Below are 21,626 nucleotides of genomic sequence, written 5' to 3'. Positions count from 1 at the left end.
TCCCATTTACTGCTAGGTAACAAGGGTATCAGGGTGAAAGAAACATTTTGCCCATTTGTTTCCGCCTCCACCGGGGATCGAACCCGGAACCTCAGGACTACGAATCCGAAGCGCTGTCCACTCAGCTGTCAGGCCCACGGTAATTATGATGATGCCAGATCTTCTCACTAAAGTTTAACACTTACAATATAGGCCTAAGCAGCTCTGAAACACAATATGTCATCTTTAAGAAGACTCTCCACAACCTTCTCTTCCTGTCTCCTCTCCACCTTTCTTCACAAAATTCTCCTTCTCCCCCTTTCTCCAAATCTCTCCCTTCATCGTTTTCTCGTGAAGAAATCTAGCGACTGGGCCAGCCACCGATTACGTGGTGGGAACTGGACTCCCTCTTGACCAATAGGACCGACTCCGACCAGCCCATGTCCGTCCCGTACCCCAGAGCAGTCACCCTGCAAAGTGACTGCTCTGTGGCCATTTGTGGCTAGCCTCTTTGCAGATCTGTGGGGTATGAGACCTGAAAGAGGTTAGCCGTAAGCATCTGGCCTACAACCCCAGACATTCTCTCAAATATATAGATTAGTTTTTAATGAGGGCAATATGAAGATGGGAGGGGGGGGTGGTTGAGGGTGGTTGATGGGGTGAAGGGGGTATAGGGGGATCGAGTACCGTACCTGCGACAGGAGACATCTTGTCCAGCACAGCCCAGCGTTGTTTCCACTGTAAAGGGAAGAGAACAACATTAGTAACTCACACTCTTTGCCAGCAGTAAAAGTCTCACTGGATCAACAACAGATATATGAAATTAGGATGGAGAGTCACATAGGTTATTACATCAATTAGAAAACACAAGCGATTAATTCATCAATAGCAACAATGTGATATGTTACAGTGAAGACAAGAATCCTAAACAAGCATTCTTAGAGGCCCATTAACTGTGGGATAACTGACTCTTGACTTGAATGACTCTTAAAAACCACTGAAGATTACATTAGCTGTGTGCAGATCTTAAACTACTTGCATTAACTACTTTCAGTATAATCATTGTTCAATTTCGAAGACATTTTTTCTCTCTTATCGCAAATATAACAAGTTAATCGTTGAGGTGCTTCCGGGGCTTAGTGTCCCCGCGGCCCGGTCGTCGACCAGGCCTCCAAGCTAATCGGAGCCAACATTAAAAATGAATCGTCACAGATTACACACATACAGTTCCAACGTGGCGGCAGGTGAGACATGTATGAGGCAGATCTGGAATCATCTAGTCGTTCATACTGCCTTACATCACAGACAGTGCTGCTGGTAATTCATGCCACCGAGAGCACCACAGCATGGCGGGTTGTATGAGAGAATGGTGGGAACAGTGAACACCCAATAACACCAGAAAATAGGAACATATAAACTGGAACATCCGTGGACATCTTCAAGAGAAAGCTAGATCATTTCCTCCAAGGAGTGCCGGACCAACCAGGCTGTGGTGGGTATGTGGGCTTGCGGGCCTCTCCAAGCAACAGCCTGGTGGACCAAACTCTCACAAGTCAAGCCTGGCCTCGGGCCGGGCTTGTGAAGTAGAAAACTCCCAGAACCCCATCAACCAGGTATCAACCAGACCTCCAAGAACTCCAAACCATAGTCAAAGAAATAGAATTCCAAGTTAATAACCCTCCACTGACTTATATCTTGAATGACCACTCACAACCCGAGACGAATAACCGTGTTCAAAAGCAAAATACCCGAGATATAACAACTATTGGAACACATAGACCAGTTTATTAAAAGACGAGAGGCCATGGTTGATCCCTGAGTGAGTACAAGCTAATATACCATACCTTGAGGTTACCTTGAGGTGCTTCCGGGGCTTAGCGTTCCCGCGGCCCGGTCGTCGACCAGGCCTCCTGGATACCATACTCAACTCTTCCATCCAGCCTCTCCCAACCCTGCTACACCGAACACAAACCCCGACAGGTCCAAACATTCCAACCATTGCCTCTGGTCAACGGCCACGTTCATTGTGTAAGCGAAATAATTGGCAATCCTTTTCATTGCTGCTGTTCACCCTCGCGTTCTATTGAAAAACATTAATATATAAATTTCAGAGGGTGCTTATATATGCAAAAATAAAGCTGGGGAAAATAGTCACTGTAAAGTTGGTATTGGTTGAACGAGCTTTCCATGCGTTTATTATAGTTGATACAGCTATTAATATTTTGTATATTGTATTCAAAGTACAATACATTCACTCATGCACACTCACGCATGAGATAGACAGGCGCATGCCACCACATGATATCACATGTGCTATAGTCAAGGTGGACAAAGTTGTTCATAGTTGTTCATAACAGTGAAAGAATAACGAAGAGGCAAGGTAACAGAACGAGGGAGAGGGGTAGTAACAGAACAAGAGAGAGAGGGGGGGGGGAGTAACAGAACAAGAGAGAGAGAGAGGGGGAGTAACAGGACAACTGCCGGTCGAATGAACAAAGATACAGAACGTGAGAGATAAGACAAAACTATAAGACCAGGACAAGGGGAAAACACAGCTAAGGAAGGGGAACAAGGGGACCAGGGGCGCGGAAATACATACACACACAGGGGGGAACTGAATACTCACATCAGCCATATACGTCAAGGAGCGGAAGCAACCTTTATATACACGGGAATCAGATACAAGTAAGACAGCCTATGGCGATCCCCTGGTAACCCCAGCCGTCCGCTGATAGGCTGGGGACCAGGAGCTATATCTCGTTCCATATATAAACATATAGGGGGGGGTAAGCACATATAGGTGAGTACACGTTAATTTCTATCTTTTCATTCCCATTCTTATCCCCAATCTTCTCAACCTTATCCCCAATCTCCTAAATCTTACCCCCAATCTCAACCTTATCCCCAATCTCATCAACCTTATCCCTAATCTTCCTATCCTTATTCCCATCTCCCAATTCCTACAACAGGGATAGGGATGAAAAGGATTCTTATCCATCCTTATCCCCAATCTCCCTTCCTTACTCATATCCCTATCCTTGTCCCTAATCTCCTCATCCTCTTGCATCTCCTTCCCTCCTCACCCGTCACCCTCTCACGTGAGGAAACTCTTACCCACACTAACTCACCCACAACAGAACAAGGATTAGCAACAGGATGCGACTTATCAGTTAAGAGGAACCTTTACAATGTGAAGTAATATTTTGCACCTCAGCACCAATCATCTGTAATATGGTGTTTGGATGAAACGTGTATGTGTAACTACTTCCTGTCAGGATACATGGTGGATACAGCTACTCCCAGCCAGCCACTGGATACAGCTACTCCCAGCCAGACACTGGATACAGCTACTCCCAGTTAGACACTGGATACAGCTACTCCCAGCCAACCACAGTGGCTGGACACACACAGAGCCGGTCCAGCAAGAGGCGTGGTCAGAGATACAGACCCCCAGAGCCCTCTCAAGGCAGAAGGCGAACCATGTACCCAAGCACGCAGAGAAACTTAGAGAATTCACAAGACAGCTCCCAGACGAGTTCAAGAGCTGAGAGACAAGAATTTCGATCTAGGTTCTTCAGACATCGAGATGTGCCCAGGTTTTTGTCACCTGGGTACATCTCTACACGCGGGGAAAACGCAGCTGTGGGTTATCTTGAGATGATCTTGTGGTTATCTTGAGATGATTTCGGGGCTTTTTAGTGTCCCCGCGACCCGGTCCTCGACCAGACCTCCACCCCCAGGAAGCAGCCCGTGACAGCTGACTAACACCCAGGTACCTATTTTACTGCTAGGTAACAGGGGCATAGGGTGAAAGAAACTCTGCTTATTGTTTCTCGCCGGCGCCCGGGATCGAACCCAGGATCACAGTCCAGCGTGCTGTCCGCTCGGCCGACCGGCTCCCGACTGGGTAAGGTGAACAAGGATGTATCGACACAGAAGCCACAGAAATGTCGTGGCGCAGTCGACTTAGGCGCGTCTGGGATCATCCCGGACGTAGGTTCGAATCCTCATCACTGAGGATGGCCAATGTTAACTATAGGCGAAATAAAGAACAAGTTGATATAGACCAACTACGGAATGGACCGAAAGAGACGGGTCCAGTCACTGAAACTCTAACCCCGCACGCACGCACGCACACAGCCTGATAGCTGAGTGGACTCGTAATCCGACTCGCTCTGGACTCGTAATCCTAGGGTCCGGGTTCGATCCCCGGTGATGGCAAAAAATGGACAGTTTCTTTCACTCTGATGCCTCTGTTACCTAGCAGTAAATAGGTACCTGGGAGTTAGTCAGCTGTTACGGGCTGCTTCCTGGATATGTGTGTATGTGGAAAAAAATTAGTAGTTAGTAACAGTTGACTGATTGACAGTTGAGAGGTGGGCCGAAAGAGCAGAGCTCAACCCCCGCAAGCACTACTAGGTGAGTATGCACGCACGCACGCACACAAACGCACGCGCACACACACACGCACACACACACACACCGCTGGGCGCCAACTTACAAACACTTTACATGTGGTAAAATTATTACTCCCGACCGCCCTCGTGGGCCATACACACGAGTATGAATATAACATGGAGCGCTTGAGCGTGCGGGGCGGGCCAGGCCTTGTGGAGGGTGAACCAGGCCTGAGTAAGCCAAGTACAAGGGTGAGCTAGCCTTGAGTAGCACCTAGACCCCCCACACCGCGGGGGAGCGGCACGACGTAACTCGAGGACCCACATGGAAGTATAAGGCCACGCGACAAGGATCACATCCCCCCACCCCGCCTCTCTATCCACTTCCTGCCCTCGCCGTCCCTTGCTACCTATCCCAGGACACGCCGTGGCAGGTATGAGCCCTCCGTGACCGCCAGAGGGAGGGGGCGAGGGCTGTGTTTGTGACCTCCTACCACACACAGATTGTCATGGTATCGCTAAAGGTCAGTACCGCTATGTACATTAGACCCGTCTGGTAGCAACCTGGGGCCAGATTCACGAAGTAGTTACGCAAGCACTTACGAACCAGTACATCTTTTCTCAATCTTTGGCGGCTTTGTTTACAATTATTAAACAGTTAATGAGCTCCAAAGCACCAGGAGGCTGTTTATAACGATAACAACAGTTGATTGGCAAGTTTTCATGCTTGTAAACTGTTTAATAAATGTAACCAAAGCCGTCAAAGATTGAGGAAAGATGTACACGTTCGTAAGTACTTGCGTAACTGCTTCGTGAATCTGGCCCCAGGACATTGGTCGATCATCATGCGCCAGTGATTTTCACTATGATTTTCAATGACATAATGTAATGTAACACGACAGGTGTGTGCACCATCCCTCCATAGGAAGCCGGTCGGCCGAGTGGACAGCACGCTGGACTTGTGATCCTGGGTTCGATCCCAGGCGCCGGCGAGAAACAATGGGCAGAGTTTCTTTCATCCTATGCCCCTGTTACCTAGCAGTAAAATAGGTACCTGGGTGTTAAGTCAGCTGTCACGGGCTGCTTCCTGGGGGTGGAGGCCTGGTCGAGGACCGGGCCGCGGGGACACTAAAGCCCCGAAATCCTCTCAAGATATCTCAAGATAACCATATGGCGTTGCATCCAGATTGCAATCCACATTTTACTTTAAGTTACTACTAACAAAAGTTAACACAATTTAATCCTAAGTCTTATAAGTAATCTTAGACCAAACATATCCTAGACCTGATGTTTATGTAGTGTTTGTAAGTCTCATAAGTGCTTTTACTTTTCTTGTGATTGCTTTTAGTAAATGTTTTTTTAATTTGTTGTATATGATAGTAAGTTCAATAGTACAACACATACATATGAAATGATGGATTGAACAGTACACAGCTTGTGCATAAGCCTCTCTGTTGCTATATAGACTGCTATCTTGAAGAATGATTGGTATCTTGAATTCCTAGTGGTATCTAGGAATGAATGGTATCTTGAAGAATGGATTGGAACTCTAATACAATTAGTAAGAATAGGCTAACACACCGCTTGGCATGATTTACATGTCCCCTAACAAATTACTATTTTAAAGTAGATAAATTGATCTTTGATATATTCCTGCAGTGCTTGTACGTCTGTAGCCATACAACCGGCTACAAGATTATGGTAGTTACAATCGCTCTTTAAAATTGGCAGATTATATGAGGCTGCCTCTTTCAACGGTCCGCTCAAATTGCATTTCACCTTTGTAAATGCACATTAGTGACACTTCGAACACTTTATGTAGGGCATACGTAAATCTGTGTATCTATGTATTTACGTATGTAGGTTAGCTTAGCATTTTAAAAGTACCGAATCACCTTCTGTGGTTGATTGGTCAATAAATCCCTGAACTATATGTTTAACACATCTCTAACCCTGTCCATGGAGGACAGAAGAAAATGTGTATATGCTGGTTAGCATTGTAAATGTCCGGCCACGTCTGTGGTAGAAAATAATAATAATAAAAAACGGTCCACCGCTCCTTCTCCCACGGTGCACCACTCCTCCCACGGTGCACCACTCCTCCCACGGTGCACCACTCCTCCCACGGTGCACCGCTCCTCCCACGGTGCACCGCTCCTCCCACGGTGCACCACTCCTCCCACGGTGCACCGCTCCTCCCACGGTGCACCGCTCCTCCCACGGTGCACCACTCCTCCCACGGTGCACCGCTCCTCCCACGGTGCACCGCTCCTCCCACGGTCCACCACTCCTCCCACGGTGCACCGCTCCTCCCACGGTCCACCACTCCTCCCACGGTGCACCGCTCCTCCCACGGTGCACCGCTCCTCCCACGGTGCACCACTCCTCCCACGGTGCACCGCTCCTCCCACGGTCCACCACTCCTCCCACGGTGCACCGCTCCTCCCACGGTCCACCACTCCTCCCACGGTGCACCACTCCTCCCACGGTGCACCACTCCTCCCACGGTCCACCACTCCTCCCACGGTCCACCACTCCTCCCACGGTCCACCACTCCTCCCACGGTCCACCACTCCTCCCACGGTCCACCACTCCTCCCACGGTGCACCGCTCCTCCCACGGTGCACCGCTCCTCCCACGGTCCACCACTCCTCCCACGGTGCACCGCTCCTCCCACGGTGCACCACTCCTCCCACGGTCCACCGCTCCTCCCACGGTGCACCGCTCCTCCCACGGTGCACCACTCCTCCCACGGTGCACCACTCCTCCCACGGTGCACCGCTCCTCCTCCCACGGTGCACCACTCCTCCCACGGTGCACCACTCCTCCCACGGTCCACCACTCCTCCCACGGTCCACCGCTCCTCCCACGGTCCACCGCTCCTCCTCCCACGGTCCACCGCTCCTCCTCCCACGGTGCACCACTCCTCCCAGCTCACAGTGGTGGAGAAGGAGGAGAATAATTCGCCAGGTGATCGCAAGTAGTGTTCCTCGTGTTGTGAGGAGGAGGAATAACATCAAAGTGCAGTCCGGAATACTACTTGGAATTTCAAATTCCACTTCCACATAAAAATTGTGTAATCTTTAGATCCAGCTTCAGATGAATCCTTTGTCGGTTATCCGCACCGGAGAGCAGCTGGTTCCAAGTCTCCAGAGACGGTATACATGCAGATGTATCCAAGTATGTTATCGCTAGATAACAAAACAGAAGGCTTTAAGACACTCGAACAACATCCCAGAGAGGATGAGGATTCCGTAATTCAATATATCACACACACACACTTTCCATTCACCAGACTTAAGCCGCGTTCCACAGGTCTAACGAGCCGAACACCCACCACACAACGGTGGGTATGTGGGCCTGCGGGCCGCTCCAAGCAACAGCCTGGTGGACCAAACTCTCACAAGTCAAGCCTGGCCTCGGGCCGGGCTTGGGCAGTAGAACAACTCCCAGAACCCCATCAAGCAGGTATCAACTAGGGGCCTGGCCACGGGCCGGGCTTGGGGAGTAGAAGAACTCCCAGAACCCCATCAACCAGGTATCAACCAGGTATCAACCAGGGGCCTGGCCACGGGCCGGGCTTGGGGAGTAGAAGAACTCCCAGAACCCCACCAACCAGGTATCAACCAGGGGGCTAACCAGTGACACCCACAAGAGCCACGCACGCGGCCACGGGCCCAGGACACGGGGCGGGCGGTGAGGACAAGAGCAGATCAAAGTCTTACACAAGAGTGTCCTCTGTGGTCCCGGACCGCCAGCCCCCAACCCTTACCTCCCCCTCGACTCGCCCCCACACACAGTAAATCTCCTGGCATGAAAACCTTTCTCACCAGATGGTTACAAGCACGAGGGAAGAGGACTGACGGGAAAGGGTAAGAGGAGAGACGAGAAAGGGTAAGAGGAGAGACGAGAAAGGGTAAGAGGAGAGACGGGAAAGGGTAAGAGGAGAGACGGGAAAGGGTAAGAGGAGAGACGGGAAAGGGTAAGAGGAGAGCCGGGAAAGAGTAAGAGGAGAGACGGGAAAGAGTAAGAGGAGAGACGGGAAAGGGTAAGAGGAGAGACGGGAAAGGGTAAGAGGAGAGACGGGAAAGGGTAAGAGGAGAGACGGGAAAGGGTAAGAGGAGAGACGGGAAAGGGTAAGAGGAGAGACGGGAAAGGGTAAGAGGAGAGACGGGAAAGAGTAAGAGGAGAGACGGAAAAGAGTAAGAGGAGAGACGGGAAAGGGTAAGAGGAGAGACGGGAAAGGGTAAGAGGAGAGACGGGAAAGGGTAAGAGGAGAGACGGGAAAGGGTAAGAGGAGAGACGGGAAAGGGTAAGAGGAGAGACGGGAAAGGGTAAGAGGAGAGACGGGAAGGGCTAGACACACACGGGAAGGGAAGACGAGAGGAGAGACGGTAAGAGAACACGGGAACAGAGACAGGGTATGATAGACAAAGGAAAAATACACAAAAAAAGGTTGCAAGAAGACCCAGAGGAGACCCATGACGGTATATATCGAGGGGGCAGCTGCTCATACACAACTGCTGCCATTTGTTCCCATCAAGTCGGGGGATAGAAAAGCTAACGTCTCTCTCTCTCCATATTCTGCCGCTCTCACTCCCAGTAGGGAAATACTCGTCCATTCTAATACTGTAGCGAACAGTGTTTACTCACAATTAAGAGGACAAGACAACATAATCTTCCTTCCACCAGCATAAAGCCACCTGCTGCTACTTCCTTTCAATAATGTTACTACGGAGCCGGTCGGCCGAGCGGACAGCACGCTGGACTTGTGATCCTGTGGTTCTGGGTTCGATCCCAGGCGCCGGTGAGAAACAATGGGCAGAGTTTCTTTCACCCTATGCCCCTGTTACCTAGCAGTAAAATAGGTACCTGGGTGTTAGTCAGCTGTCACGGGGTGCTTCCTGGGGGTGGAGGCCTGGTCGAGGACCGGGCCGCGGGGACACTAAAGCCCCGAAATCATCTCAAGATAACCTCAAGAGAAGTTGAACACCGACTGTGTTACAAGGAGTGGTGTCTTGAGAGACCTTTAGCTGTTTGCTAGCGTGACTTAGGATGTCTCGACCCCCGCCCCAAGTCTTAAGGTTCGGCTATGTACACTCGGGTTCAAGGCGAGCCAAGCTCCATGTTGACACACCGTCTGTAAGCGTTCCTTCCCATGCGCGCGCACGCATTAACGGATGACGCAATATCATCTACACATCTTATAAACGTGTGTGTTACGCTGCGTTGAGGAATGAAGGTACCTTGTAATGGTTTCGGGGCTTAGCGTCCCCGCGGCCCGGTCCTCGACTAGGCCTCCTAGTTGCTGGACTGGTCTACCAAATTGTTTGACGCGGCTGCTCGCAGCTGACATATGATTGATTGATTGATGAAGATTAAGCCACCCAAAAGGTGCCACGGGCATGAATAGCCCGTAAGTGGTGGCCCTTTTGAGCCATTACCAGTATCAAGAGATGATACTGGAGAACTGTGGAGGTGCGACTGCACCCTGCGTGACGGGAGATGTCTCCCGTGCTGACATATGAATCACAGTCTGGCTGATCAAATATCCGCAGAAAAAGTTTATTTATATAAATCCCAAACAGGTGTTAAGATATTGAAAACACAAGCTGTTGAAGGCATGAATTGTTGAAGTAGTCAGGTAGGCCCTTTAGACTTGGCCTGCCCTTACCCTTACCCTACCTTGCAAGGTAAGGTAAGGTAGGTACCCCTTGCCTGCTTCTCTCTCTCTCTCTCAGCCTCCAGGCATTCCTTACTAAATGGCATTTTTAGCCCGTCATTAATTTAGAACTGCAAGGCATATACCTAATTACTGCGACCCATTATCCAAGACTAACGCCGACACTAGACAAACCCGGGCCAGCTCCTTACGAGTCATTATCCTCAGCTGAAAGACGGTGTCTATGTAGGCACGCTGTGGCGTGGGTATAGCTTACGTGGTCTTATCCACGTCTCCTTCGCTTGTCTAAGTGCTTGTATGATCGATCTACGATAATCTACGATAATCATCTACGTGCAGTTCTCTTTAGACACTTCCAAATAACCTAAAATGTTCACGTATAGGGAGCTCTTAGCGTGCAGCTGGCTCTTAGCTATTTGGGGTGCCATTATCGTGGCCTAGGGGTAAAGCAGTGTTCCAGGATGGGTGTTCAAGGACCATCACTTACGACCCCTAACCAGCAGAGAGCCAACTTGGCGTGAATCCAACCCTCCACACATGGAGACATTCCCCTCCACTCCTGCCCTGTATATATTTCCAGGATCCAGACGCGTACCTTCTCTTATCTTTTCCTCTCTTCTCAGCTATCCAGGGACTATCCTGGGACTATCCAGGGACTATCCAAGTGTCAGCAATGTACCCGACTCTCCCTGCGATGTTAAGACTCCCAGAAATGGACGTTTCTTGTAAGTTTTCCAGCACCATCGCGTGAGATATACTGGAGGCATTCCAGCAGCCAGCGTCTGCTTCTTCCAGGCGCCAGAGGCCGTCCAGTCCCACCTGACTCGCCAATACGCTGCTAGCTTCCACGCTGCGATGGACTTCAATGATAACGTGGTCTTTAAGATCTTCCAGGACGTGACTAAGGTTCTTGATGGGGACAACTTCACTATTTTCCAGCATACGATTTCCAGCATACAATAGGAACTTTCTATACAATTTATACTGAAATCCAGACTCATCATAGGATTGTATTACTATGTTTGGACAAAAATAAAATAGATTTACTAAGCTGTTATCCCTAAACTTTTGGAATATCGAATTCATTTCGCGTTCAAATTATAGCCATACATTTGTGACTTTTTGCATAAAATATCCATATCGTTCCTTTATGAAAATGCAACTATTAATAAAAAAAACAAAAACAGGGGAAATGGCAACATATGGATCCTAATTGTTGGGGGCGGGTAGCCGCCACTACAATGTTTTTGTCATAGCAGGAAATTGTAATATGCTTTGATAGCTTTAAATTGAGTTACCATGATTGTTTCATATATTAATGGTACAATCCCGTCTGTCTGTCTGTCTGTCTGTCTGTCTGTCTGTCTGTCTGTCTGTCTGTCTGTCTGTCTGTCTGTCTGTCTGTCTGTCTGTCTGTCTTTGTCTGCCTGACAGACAGGCTATCTTCTTGAGGTTATCTTGAGATGATTTCGGGGCTTAATGTCCCTCGCGGCTCGGTCCTCTACCAGGCCTCCACCCCCAGGAAGCAGTCCGAAGCAGCTGTCTAACTCTCAGGTACCTATTTACTGCTAGGTAACAGGGGCATCAGGGTGAAAGAAACATTTTGCCCATTTGTCTCCGCCTCCACTGGATGAAGCTTTCCCGAAAGAAGGGCCACACCCACCCAGCCCAGCTCAACCGTGGGCGGTTCCTGACCACTAACGTAGAGTATTAACGAGATCCGCCTTGTGAAGATACGTTATCAACTCACTCCTCAAGTCCACATACGGGTGCTAGGCAACGAAGCCCATATCGCCATAATCTCCCTCCCTACTAACGCCACCGACACGATAACCACAAACACATCAATTACTACCACAACAACGAACAAATATCATCAACTACAACAAACCATGAAGCACGCGTTATTAACAACCGCACTAATCATAGTCAACGTCAGCAATCACCACAATTACAATGCTATCACAAAGACCACCTACAATGACCTACAATGATCACAAGTACTAAAACTAACCACAGTATTCACAACCCACATCAACCACACCCACTACCAACCACCACAGGTACCTAGAGCAGGAAACATGGCCATCAATACAAATTTACAGAGGGAAAGGGAAGAGAGGGGGGAGGGGCGCGGGAAGAAGGGGAGAGGGAAGGGAAGGGAAAGAGAAGGAAGAGGAGAGCTAAGGTGGAAAGGAAACCTAAACGCAAAACTTCAATAACAGCCGCTGGGAGAAAGGAAGCATTTGTCTTCATATAAGTTACAAATCCTGATCTTTATACCCCCCTCTCCTATGCCTACATCTACATATGTATGTCCCACTCACATACCCGAAGAAACTGTATATTATACATGCACCTCAGCCAACGCTTGTACATAGATGGATGTCTTTAGAGCAAATGAAATTTGGGAATCAATGTTGCATTCGAACGAGGTGGAGACGGCCCTTTTGTGGGTGTATATATGGCTTTTTCAGACACTCCAGAGGCCTGTGTTCGATTTGCTTCCATGGTTTGCCGGTGCTGCTATGTCAACTGGTCGACTATTGCTACATCAATTGGTCGACTTATGCCTCCATTCTTACATCAACCCACTTCCCTTACGTCAACTGGTCGACCCCTCGTTGGCTAGACAATGGTGTTAGTGTTTGCATCAACTGAATTCGTGATTTATCATTGTCGTCAACTGTCGATTCATCAAGAGTTAAGACGCCTACCTCTCCCAGTTCAAGACGTGTACTGCTCCCCCCCCCCAGTTCAAGACGCGTACTGCCCCAGTTCAAGACGCGTACTGCCCCAGTTCAAGACGCGTACTGCCCCAGTTCAAGACGAGTACTGCCCCCCAGTTCAAGACGCGTACTGCCCCAGTTCAAGACGCGTACTGCCCCAGTTCAAGACGAGTACTGTCCCAGTTCAAGACGCGTACTGCCCCAGTTCAAGACGAGTACTGCCCCCCAGTTCAAGACGCGTACTGCCCCAGTTCAAGACGCGTACTGCCCCAGTTCAAGACGAGTACTGCCCCAGTTCAAGACGCGTACTGCCCCAGTTCAAGACGCGTACTGCCCCAGTTCAAGACGCGTACTGCCCCAGTTCAAGACGCGTACTGCCCCAGTTCAAGACGAGTACTGCCCCAGTTCAAGACGCGTACTGCCCCAGTTCAAGACGAGTACTGCCCCCCAGTTCAAGACGCGTACTGCCCCAGTTCAAGACGCGTACTGCCCCAGTTCAAGACGAGTACTGCCCCAGTTCAAGACGAGTACTGCCCCAGTTCAAGATGCGTACTGCCCCAGTTCAAGACGAGTACTGCCCCAGTTCAAGACGCGTACTGCCCCAGTTCAAGACGCGTACCGCCCCTCAGTTCAAGACGCGTACTGCCCCAGTTCAAGACGCGTACTGCCCCCAGTTCAAGACGCGTACTGCCCCCAGTTCAAGACGCGTACTGCCCCCAGTTCAAGACGCGTACTGCCCCAGTTCAAGACGCGTACTGCCCCAGTTCAAGACGCGTACTGCCCCAGTTCAAGACGAGTACTGCCCCAGTTCAAGACGCGTACCGCCCCTCAGTTCAAGACGCGTACTGCCCCAGTTCAAGACGCGTACTGCCCCCAGTTCAAGACGCGTACTGCCCCCAGTTCAAGACGCGTACTGCCCCAGTTCAAGACGCGTACTGCCCCAGTTCAAGATGCGTACTGCCCCCAGTTCAAGACGCGTACTGCCCCAGTTCAAGACGCGTACTGCCCCAGTTCAAGACGCGTACTGCCCCAGTTCAAGACGCGTACTGCCCCAGTTCAAGACGAACATTACACAAGAATCACAGCTTTACCCCCTCCCCAACCATCGCCGCAAGACATATAATTCCTACACATTCTCCCTCACCACCTTACACTTTTTCCTACATTCCTTATATCTGTACCCCCCCCCCCCCCAACATTCCCTCACCCCACTCATTCTATTTCTTCAACTTTTTCCACCACCCTCTATCACTCCCTCCCATTTCCGGTCTATCTCATCCATCACATCTCTCTCTTTTCCATCTCTCTTTCACCTCTCTTCCGTGACCTCATTCTCTCCATCTCCTCCTCACTCTCCCACTCACTTGTCTATTATCTGGTTTCATATAAGTGTAAAACATTACAACACCATCTGGTAAATATATTTCACCAAGTAAAACGTTTATGTAACGAAACCGTTTTGGCACTGTTGATGCTGAGTGGGAGAGACTGGTGCAGGAGTCAGCGGCAGCCTGAAGCTGTTTAGTACAACAAGCAGCAGCCCCGAGGTACTCGTTCATGTCTGAGGAGGATCGTTCATGTCGTAAGGTGGACTCGTTCATGTCGTAAGGACTCGTTCACGTCGTAAGGACTCGTTCATGTCGTAAGGAGGACCGTTCATGTCTAAGGTGGACCGTTCACGTCGTAAGGACCGTTCATGTCGTAAGGAGGACCGTTCACGTCGTAAGGACCGTTCATGTCGTAAGGAGGACCGTTCACGTCGTAAGGACCGTTCACGTCGTAAGGAGGACCGTTCATGTCTAAGGTGGACCGTTCACGTCGTAAGGACCGTTCATGTCGTAAGGAGGACCGTTCACGTCGTAAGGACCGTTCATGTCGTAAGGAGGACCGTTCATGTCGTAAGGAGGACCGTTCATGTCTAAGGTGGACCGTTCACGTCGTATGGACCGTTCATGTCGTAAGGAGGACCGTTCATGTCTAAGGAGGACCGCTCACCTCGTAAGGTGTCCCACCACCTCAAAAGGAGATGATTTGCATAGGCTAATCAAATTATGAAGCTGGCTCACCCCAAATTTAAGTTCCTTAACTTAGAGCGACGGTCTCGCTTCTTGCAGGTCTGAGTTCAATCCCCGACCGTCCAATTGGTAGAGCACTATTCCCTTTGTCTGTCCTAATCTTATACGTTAACCTTTCCAAGTGATATATAGTGGCAATGGTTCAGTGCTCTCTGCTGGTAATTAACTTGTGTGTGTTTGTGGTCGTTCTCGAGTCTGGCCATTGTTTCTCTCCCTATTATGTGCCACTGTAACCTTTGTTTCTCTCCCTATTATGTGCCACTGTAACCTTTGTTTCTCTCCCTATTATGTGCCACTGTAACCTTTGTTTCTCTCCCTATTATGTGCCACTGTAACCTTTGTTTCTCTCCCTATTATGTGCCTCTGTAACCTTTGTTTCTCTCCCTATTATGTGCCTCTGTAACCTATCTCCACTACCGCTCACAGGATGGGTATGGGGTCCACTACCGCTGACAGGATGGGTATGGGGTCCACTACCACCCACAGGATGGGTATGGGGTCCACTACCTCTCACAAGATGGGTATGGGGTCCACTACCGCTCACAGGATGGGTATGGGGTCCACTACCACCCACAGGATGGGTATGGGGTCCACTACCACCCACAGGATGGGTATGGGGTCCACTACCACCCACAGGATGGGTATGGGGTCCACTACCATCCACAGGATGGGTATGGGGTCCACTACCACCCACAGGATGGGTATGGGGTCCACTACCATCCCCAGGATGGGTATGGGGTCCACTACCACCCACAGGATGGGTATGGGTTCCACTACCATCCCCAGGATGGGTATGGGGTTCCACTACCATCCACAGGATGGGTATGGGGTCCACTACCACCCACAGGATGGGTATGGGGTTCCACTACCATCCACAGGATGGGTATGGGGTTCCACTACCATCCACAGGATGGGTATGGGGTCCACTACCACCCACAGGATGGGTATGGGGTCCACTACCACCCACAGGATGGGTATGGGTTCCACTACCATCCACAGGATGGGTATGGGGTTCCACTACCATCCACAGGATGGGTATGGGGTCCACTTCCACCCACAGGATGGGTATGGGGTTCCACTACCATCACCAGGATGGGTATGGGGTCCACTACCATCACCAGGATGGGTATGGGGTCCACTACCACCCACAGGATGGGTATGGGGTCCACTACCACCCACAGGATGGGTATGGGGTTCCACTACCATCACCAGGATGGGTATATGAGTGGATAACAAATGAACTAACAATCGTAGGAGGACAGTTTCTGAGAGCCTGGTCATGGCTGAGGCTTGAGTCACGACCGCAAACTTAAGACGAGATCATCCTCTTACTCTCTTGGGTTTCCTCTTGGCATCATTCTTCTGCCGCCTCTGCTTGTCTGCTTTCTTGTTGTCTGTGCTGCTGGCCGCCTCGTCTTTCTGTCATACATATATCTGCTTGCATGTGTCCTCAGCTGCAGAGTATCTGTAGCCTTGTTTTATCATTTCGTCCTCGTCAACCAGGAGGCCTGGTCGACGACCGGGCCGCGGGGACACTAAGCCCCGGAAGCACCTCAAGGTAACCTCAAGGTTTCCTTTTATGTAAATGACATCCAACTGTGTTATATGAAAATTATCTTACTGTGCTACAATGACTTAGAACATGAGAGGGAGGTTACCTTGAGGTTACCTTGAGGTGCTTCCGGGGCTTAGCGTCCCCGCGGCCCGGTCGTCGACCAGGCCTAGCTCCTGGTTGCTGGACTGATCAACCAGGCTGTTAGACGCGGCTGCTCGCAGCCTGACGAGGGAGAGAGGCTGCACTCACACATCTTTATTATTCCCCTAGATAAGTTACAAATCAATTTGCTAAGTGAGCAGTAGGCCTATGGGTGTAACGACTGAAACAGAAAATCTTCCGCTAATTGCTTGTTCACCATCGTAGTGGCTCGTTTGACAAATATGGCCGACCAATCCATAATCTCCCAATCCTCGTCAGCGGGTTAGGTGGCCTACGTCGGAATTAAAAGGGAACTTGTGGGGTCCCTGGAGGCTGTATTCACCCAGTTGTGCTTGTGGGGGTTGAGCTCTGGCTCTTTGGTCCCGCCTCTCAACTGTCAATCAACTGGTGTATAGATTCCTGAGCCTACTGCATGGGCTCTATCATATCTACATTTGAGACTGTGTATGGAGTCAGCCTCCACCACATCACTGCCTAATGCATTAATGAAAATGTGTATGTGTGTGTGTGTGTGTGTGTGTGTGTGTGTGTGTGTGTGTGTGTGTGTGTGTGTGTGTGTGTGTGTGTGTGTGTGTGTGTGTGTGTGTGTGTGTATACAGGGGGGGGAGAGTGGGGTAGGGGGAGGGTGGATACAGTACGCTTGTATTATGTAAATTTCCAATCGTTAAATACACACAAATTCAGGCTGGTGTGTTTTGTGGTGGTAAACGGTTGCTCCCACAGCGCGATTATCTGCTCAACTGGTAGTTAGTTATGTTGACACTCATTACTGAATACCTCTCATACTCTCATGCCATTCACTACGTGTGTGTGGGCGTGCGGGTGGGCGTGCGGGTGGACTTGTGGGTGGGCGTGTGGGTGGGCGTGCGTGAATGCATGTGGGCGTGCGGGTGGGCGTGCGTGAATACATGTGGGCGTGCGGGTGGGCGTGCGTGAATGCATGTGGGCGTGCGGGTGGGCGTGCGTGAATACATGTGGGCGTGCGTGAGCGTAGTCCTGAAACATCAGACGCCCATCAAGACCTATTAACAAATCTTCCTACTGCACCATCCAGCAAGCAGCCCGGTCTCTCCACTTGCCACTCCGTTAAAAAACGCGACGTTATTAGATAGAAACAGTGACAAGCAACAGAAATATAAGGAGTAATACTGTGTGTTAAGCAAAGTACAATTATTGTGCTCTAGCGTCATGACTATTATGTTTACCTCCTATGGGTCAGCACGCTACCATCGTCGTCCTCGACGATCTCAAAGCGCTTCTCGCGTACGCGCCCTTGATGTACATACGCGGAGTGGCCTCAAAATATAGTGTGATATTAAATGTACAATAGTCATCACCTAACTGGATGCTATTCCACCCATTCCCTGTACCTTCAGCCATCCCTTTCCTGCTCCCCCCCCCCCCTTTCCTTTCCTTTCCATTTTCCCTCACGTGAGAGACAGCTTGACAGACCCGGGAGGAACATGCTGCTACACAACTTTAATATTAACTCTCGACGTCAAAGACGAGACATTGGCAAACTATTTTTAGCAATTCCTGCCTGTTGGCTGTCTTAAAGGTGAAGAAATTAGCATGAGAAACTATAATGTTTTGATTCGTCGTATTAATGACGGAGAAACGCTTGCACTCCCTCCCCTCTGACGCACGCACACACACACACACAGGCATGCACGCACTCTCACTCGCTTTCAAATCTTATTGCTTCCACTCTGGCCTGGTCTAACCGTCTCGTTAAGACTTGACTACATATATAAAAATTGGAGTGGGGAAAACTCTCCGATATATTATACCAAGATTTTTAAACTTTTGATTTAGCGCCACATAAAACACCATTAATCAAAGTTGCCCACACCTTAAACCGCCCACCCCACCCACCCCCACCCACTCTCCACGCCCCCAATGCCGCCCACTACAAGGGACTTGAAATTACGTAGTAAGGGTCGTCGCGAAATATATTAACGTACAGATAAACGATAAGAGGCGCCGTTAAGCCCGAAGACTTGAACCCCAAATCTTGGGTGAGCCTCAGACGGAACACCAGAGATGTAGCTCCTTGGTGCTGTCATCTCTCACCTGGGGCCAGATTCACGAAGCAGTTACGCAAGCACTTACGAACCTGGGGCCAGATTCACGAAGCAGTTACGCAAGCACTTACGAATCAGGGAGGTCTAGATTCACGAAGCAGTTACGCAAGCACTTACGAACCAGGGAGGTCTAGATTCACGAAGCAGTTACGCAAGCACTTACGAACCAGGGAGGTCTAGATTCACGAAGCAGTTACGAAAGTACTTATGAACCAGGGAGGTCTAGATTCACGAAGCAGTTACGCAAGTACTTATGAACCAGGGAGGTCTAGATTCACGAAGCAGTTACGCAAGTACTTATGAACGTGTATATCTTTCCTCAATCTTTGACGGCTTTGGTTACGTTTATTAAGCAGTTTTCAAGCATGAAAACTTGCCAATCATCTGTTGTTGTTATAAACAGCCTCCTGGTGCTTCGGAGCTCATTAACTATTTAATAATTGTAAACAAAGCCGCCAAAGATTGAGGAAAGATGTACAGGTTCGTAAGTAGTTGCGTAACTGCTTCGTAAATCTGGCCCCCTGGTTCGTAAGTGCTTGCGAAACTGCTTCGTGAATCTGGTCCTAGGTTCGTAAGTGCTTGCGTAACTGCTTCGTAAATCTGGGTCCAGGTTCGTAAATGCTTACGTAACTGCTTCGTAAATCTGGCCCCAGGTTCGTAAGTGCTTGCGTAACTGCTTCGTAAATCTGGCCCCAGGTTCGTAAGTGCTTGCGTAACTGCTTCGTAAATCTGGCCCCAGGTTCGTAAGTGCTAACGTAACTGCTTCGTAAATCTGGCCCCAGGTCCGTAAGTGCTTGCGTAACTGCTTCGTAAATCTGGCCCCAGGTTCGTAAGTGCTTGCGCAACTGCTTCGTAAATCTGGGCCCAGGTTCGTAACTGCTTCGTAAATCTGGCCCCAGGTTCGTAAGTGCTTGCGCAACTGCTTCGTAAATCTGGCCCCAGGTTCGTAACTGCTTCGTAAATCTGGCCCCAGGTTCGTAACTGCTTCGTAAATCTGGCCCCAGGTTCGTAACTGCTTCGTAAATCTGGCCCCAGGTTCGTAACTGCTTCGTATATCTGGCCCCAGGTTCGTAACTGCTTCGTAAATCTGGCCCCAGGTTCGTAACTGCTTCGTAAATCTGGCCCCAGGTTCGTAACTGCTTCGTAAATCTGGCCCCAGGTTCGTAACTGCTTCGTAAATCTGGCCCCCTCGCCCCCATTACTGTCCTTTTTTGCTACGATAGTTCACCCGAATGCCTCATGTAGATCACTCTTTAACAGCTTTAATTGTAGAAAGGGACGTACTCCCTTCTACCACAGCTTTCCGTGGTTTAATTACACTTAAATGGTTGGCTAATTGAATAATGGCCAGAGAGGGGTTGCAAAGTCACGTATTAAGCGCCTCGTTGATTCCCAGTTCACTGGTAAACCATTTAGTATTTCTGATTTTCAGCAAGGACTGATTTATTATTAGTATTAATACTCTAACATCAATCTAATCATTACTATTTTCATACCTTGTTTAGCATTTAAAAAAGACCTGTTGACCAGACCACACACTAGAAGTTGAAGGAACGACGACGTTTCGGTCCGTCCTGGACCATTCTCAAGTCGATCGATTCTCAATCGACTTGAGAATGGTCCAGGACGGACCGAAACGTCGTCGTCCCTTCAACTTCTAGTGTGTGGTCTGGTCAACATACTTCAGCCACGTTATTGTGACTCATCGCCTGCATAAAAAAGACCTATTCTTATTTTGTAGAGTCTGTCTGAAATCTTCGTGAAGGGGAGGATTATCATTGTACCTGAGGCAATATGACAGCTGACACGATTGTCTTCATTGGAACGAAGATTGTCAAGTTTAACTCTGGGGGACATGATCAACACATACAAAATTCTCAGGGGAATTGATAGGGTAGACAAGGATGGATTATTTAACACGGGAGGTACGCGAACAAGGGGACACAGGTGAAAGCTGAGTACCCAAATGAGCCACATGGACGTTAGAAAGAACTTTTTCAGTGTCAGAGTAGTTATTAAATGGAATGCACTAGGAAGTAATGTGATGGAGGCTGACTCCACCCACAGTTTCAAATGTAGATATGATAGAGTTAGAGAAACTCGGGGAATCTGTGCACCAGTAGAGTGACGGTCGAGAGGCGGAACCAAAGAGCCTAAGCTTAACCCCCGCAAGCACAACTAGGTGAGTACACACACACACACACACACACACACACACACACACACACACACACACACACACACACACACACACACACACAAACACACACACACACACACACTAGGACTCTGCCACTGGCATGTATACATCATAATATACTAGAGAAATTAATCAGGAGACAAGTTGAACACCAGAAATTTTGTGACAAAGATTCAATGTTGGTTCAGAGAAACAGCTGGAGCTCAAAGACATCATGAATGATCACGCAAGAAAGAGTAGGGCGGCCTGATTGCATCTTCCTAGTTTACCAGAGAGCCTTTGACTCCTCCAGACACACGGCACACACTTGAGAAACAATGTGGAGTAACTGGCACCACAATGACCTGGATGTGAGAAAACTCACCCAGCAGGAAAGATGGTAACTGTAGAGAGACTGAAGACATGAGAATGGAGATGGAGAGACATCAGATGTAAGACAGAGTCCTACATCTGATGTCTCTGATGTCTCTGATGAGACATCAGAGTACCACAGCACTCTGGTACTGAACGCAAAGATCATTTCTGATAATGAGAATGACATAGACCCTATCTGACCAAGAAGAGTCATCCATATGAAGATTGGCCGATAATGCAAAGTTGGGTCAACTACTCAGAACCAAAAGAGGAATTCAGAATGTTCCATTCTTTTTACTTGACAAACTACACACACTCAGACAAAATACTGCTCCACAGGGGTAGCCGGTGGCTGAGCGGACAGAACACTGGACGCGTGAACCTGTGGTCCCGGGTTCGATCCCGGGC

At 49.4% G+C, this 21,626-nt stretch overlaps 1 protein-coding gene across 1 annotated transcript in view; it reads right to left on the bottom strand.

Moving 5' to 3' along the window:
- Window positions 1-21,626, bottom strand: part of LOC123750013 (uncharacterized) — an 82,097-nt gene that overhangs the window by 40,112 nt on the left and 20,359 nt on the right. The window contains exon 2 of the mRNA XM_069313845.1: window positions 672-717. Coding sequence (XP_069169946.1) covers window positions 672-717 — 46 coding nt within the window. The remainder of the gene's footprint in view (window positions 1-671; window positions 718-21,626) is intronic.

This window comes from Procambarus clarkii, chromosome 76, assembly GCF_040958095.1.
Source record: "Procambarus clarkii isolate CNS0578487 chromosome 76, FALCON_Pclarkii_2.0, whole genome shotgun sequence".
NCBI lineage: Eukaryota > Metazoa > Arthropoda > Malacostraca > Decapoda > Cambaridae > Procambarus > Procambarus clarkii.
This window is presented reverse-complemented; position numbering and strand designations above follow the sequence as displayed.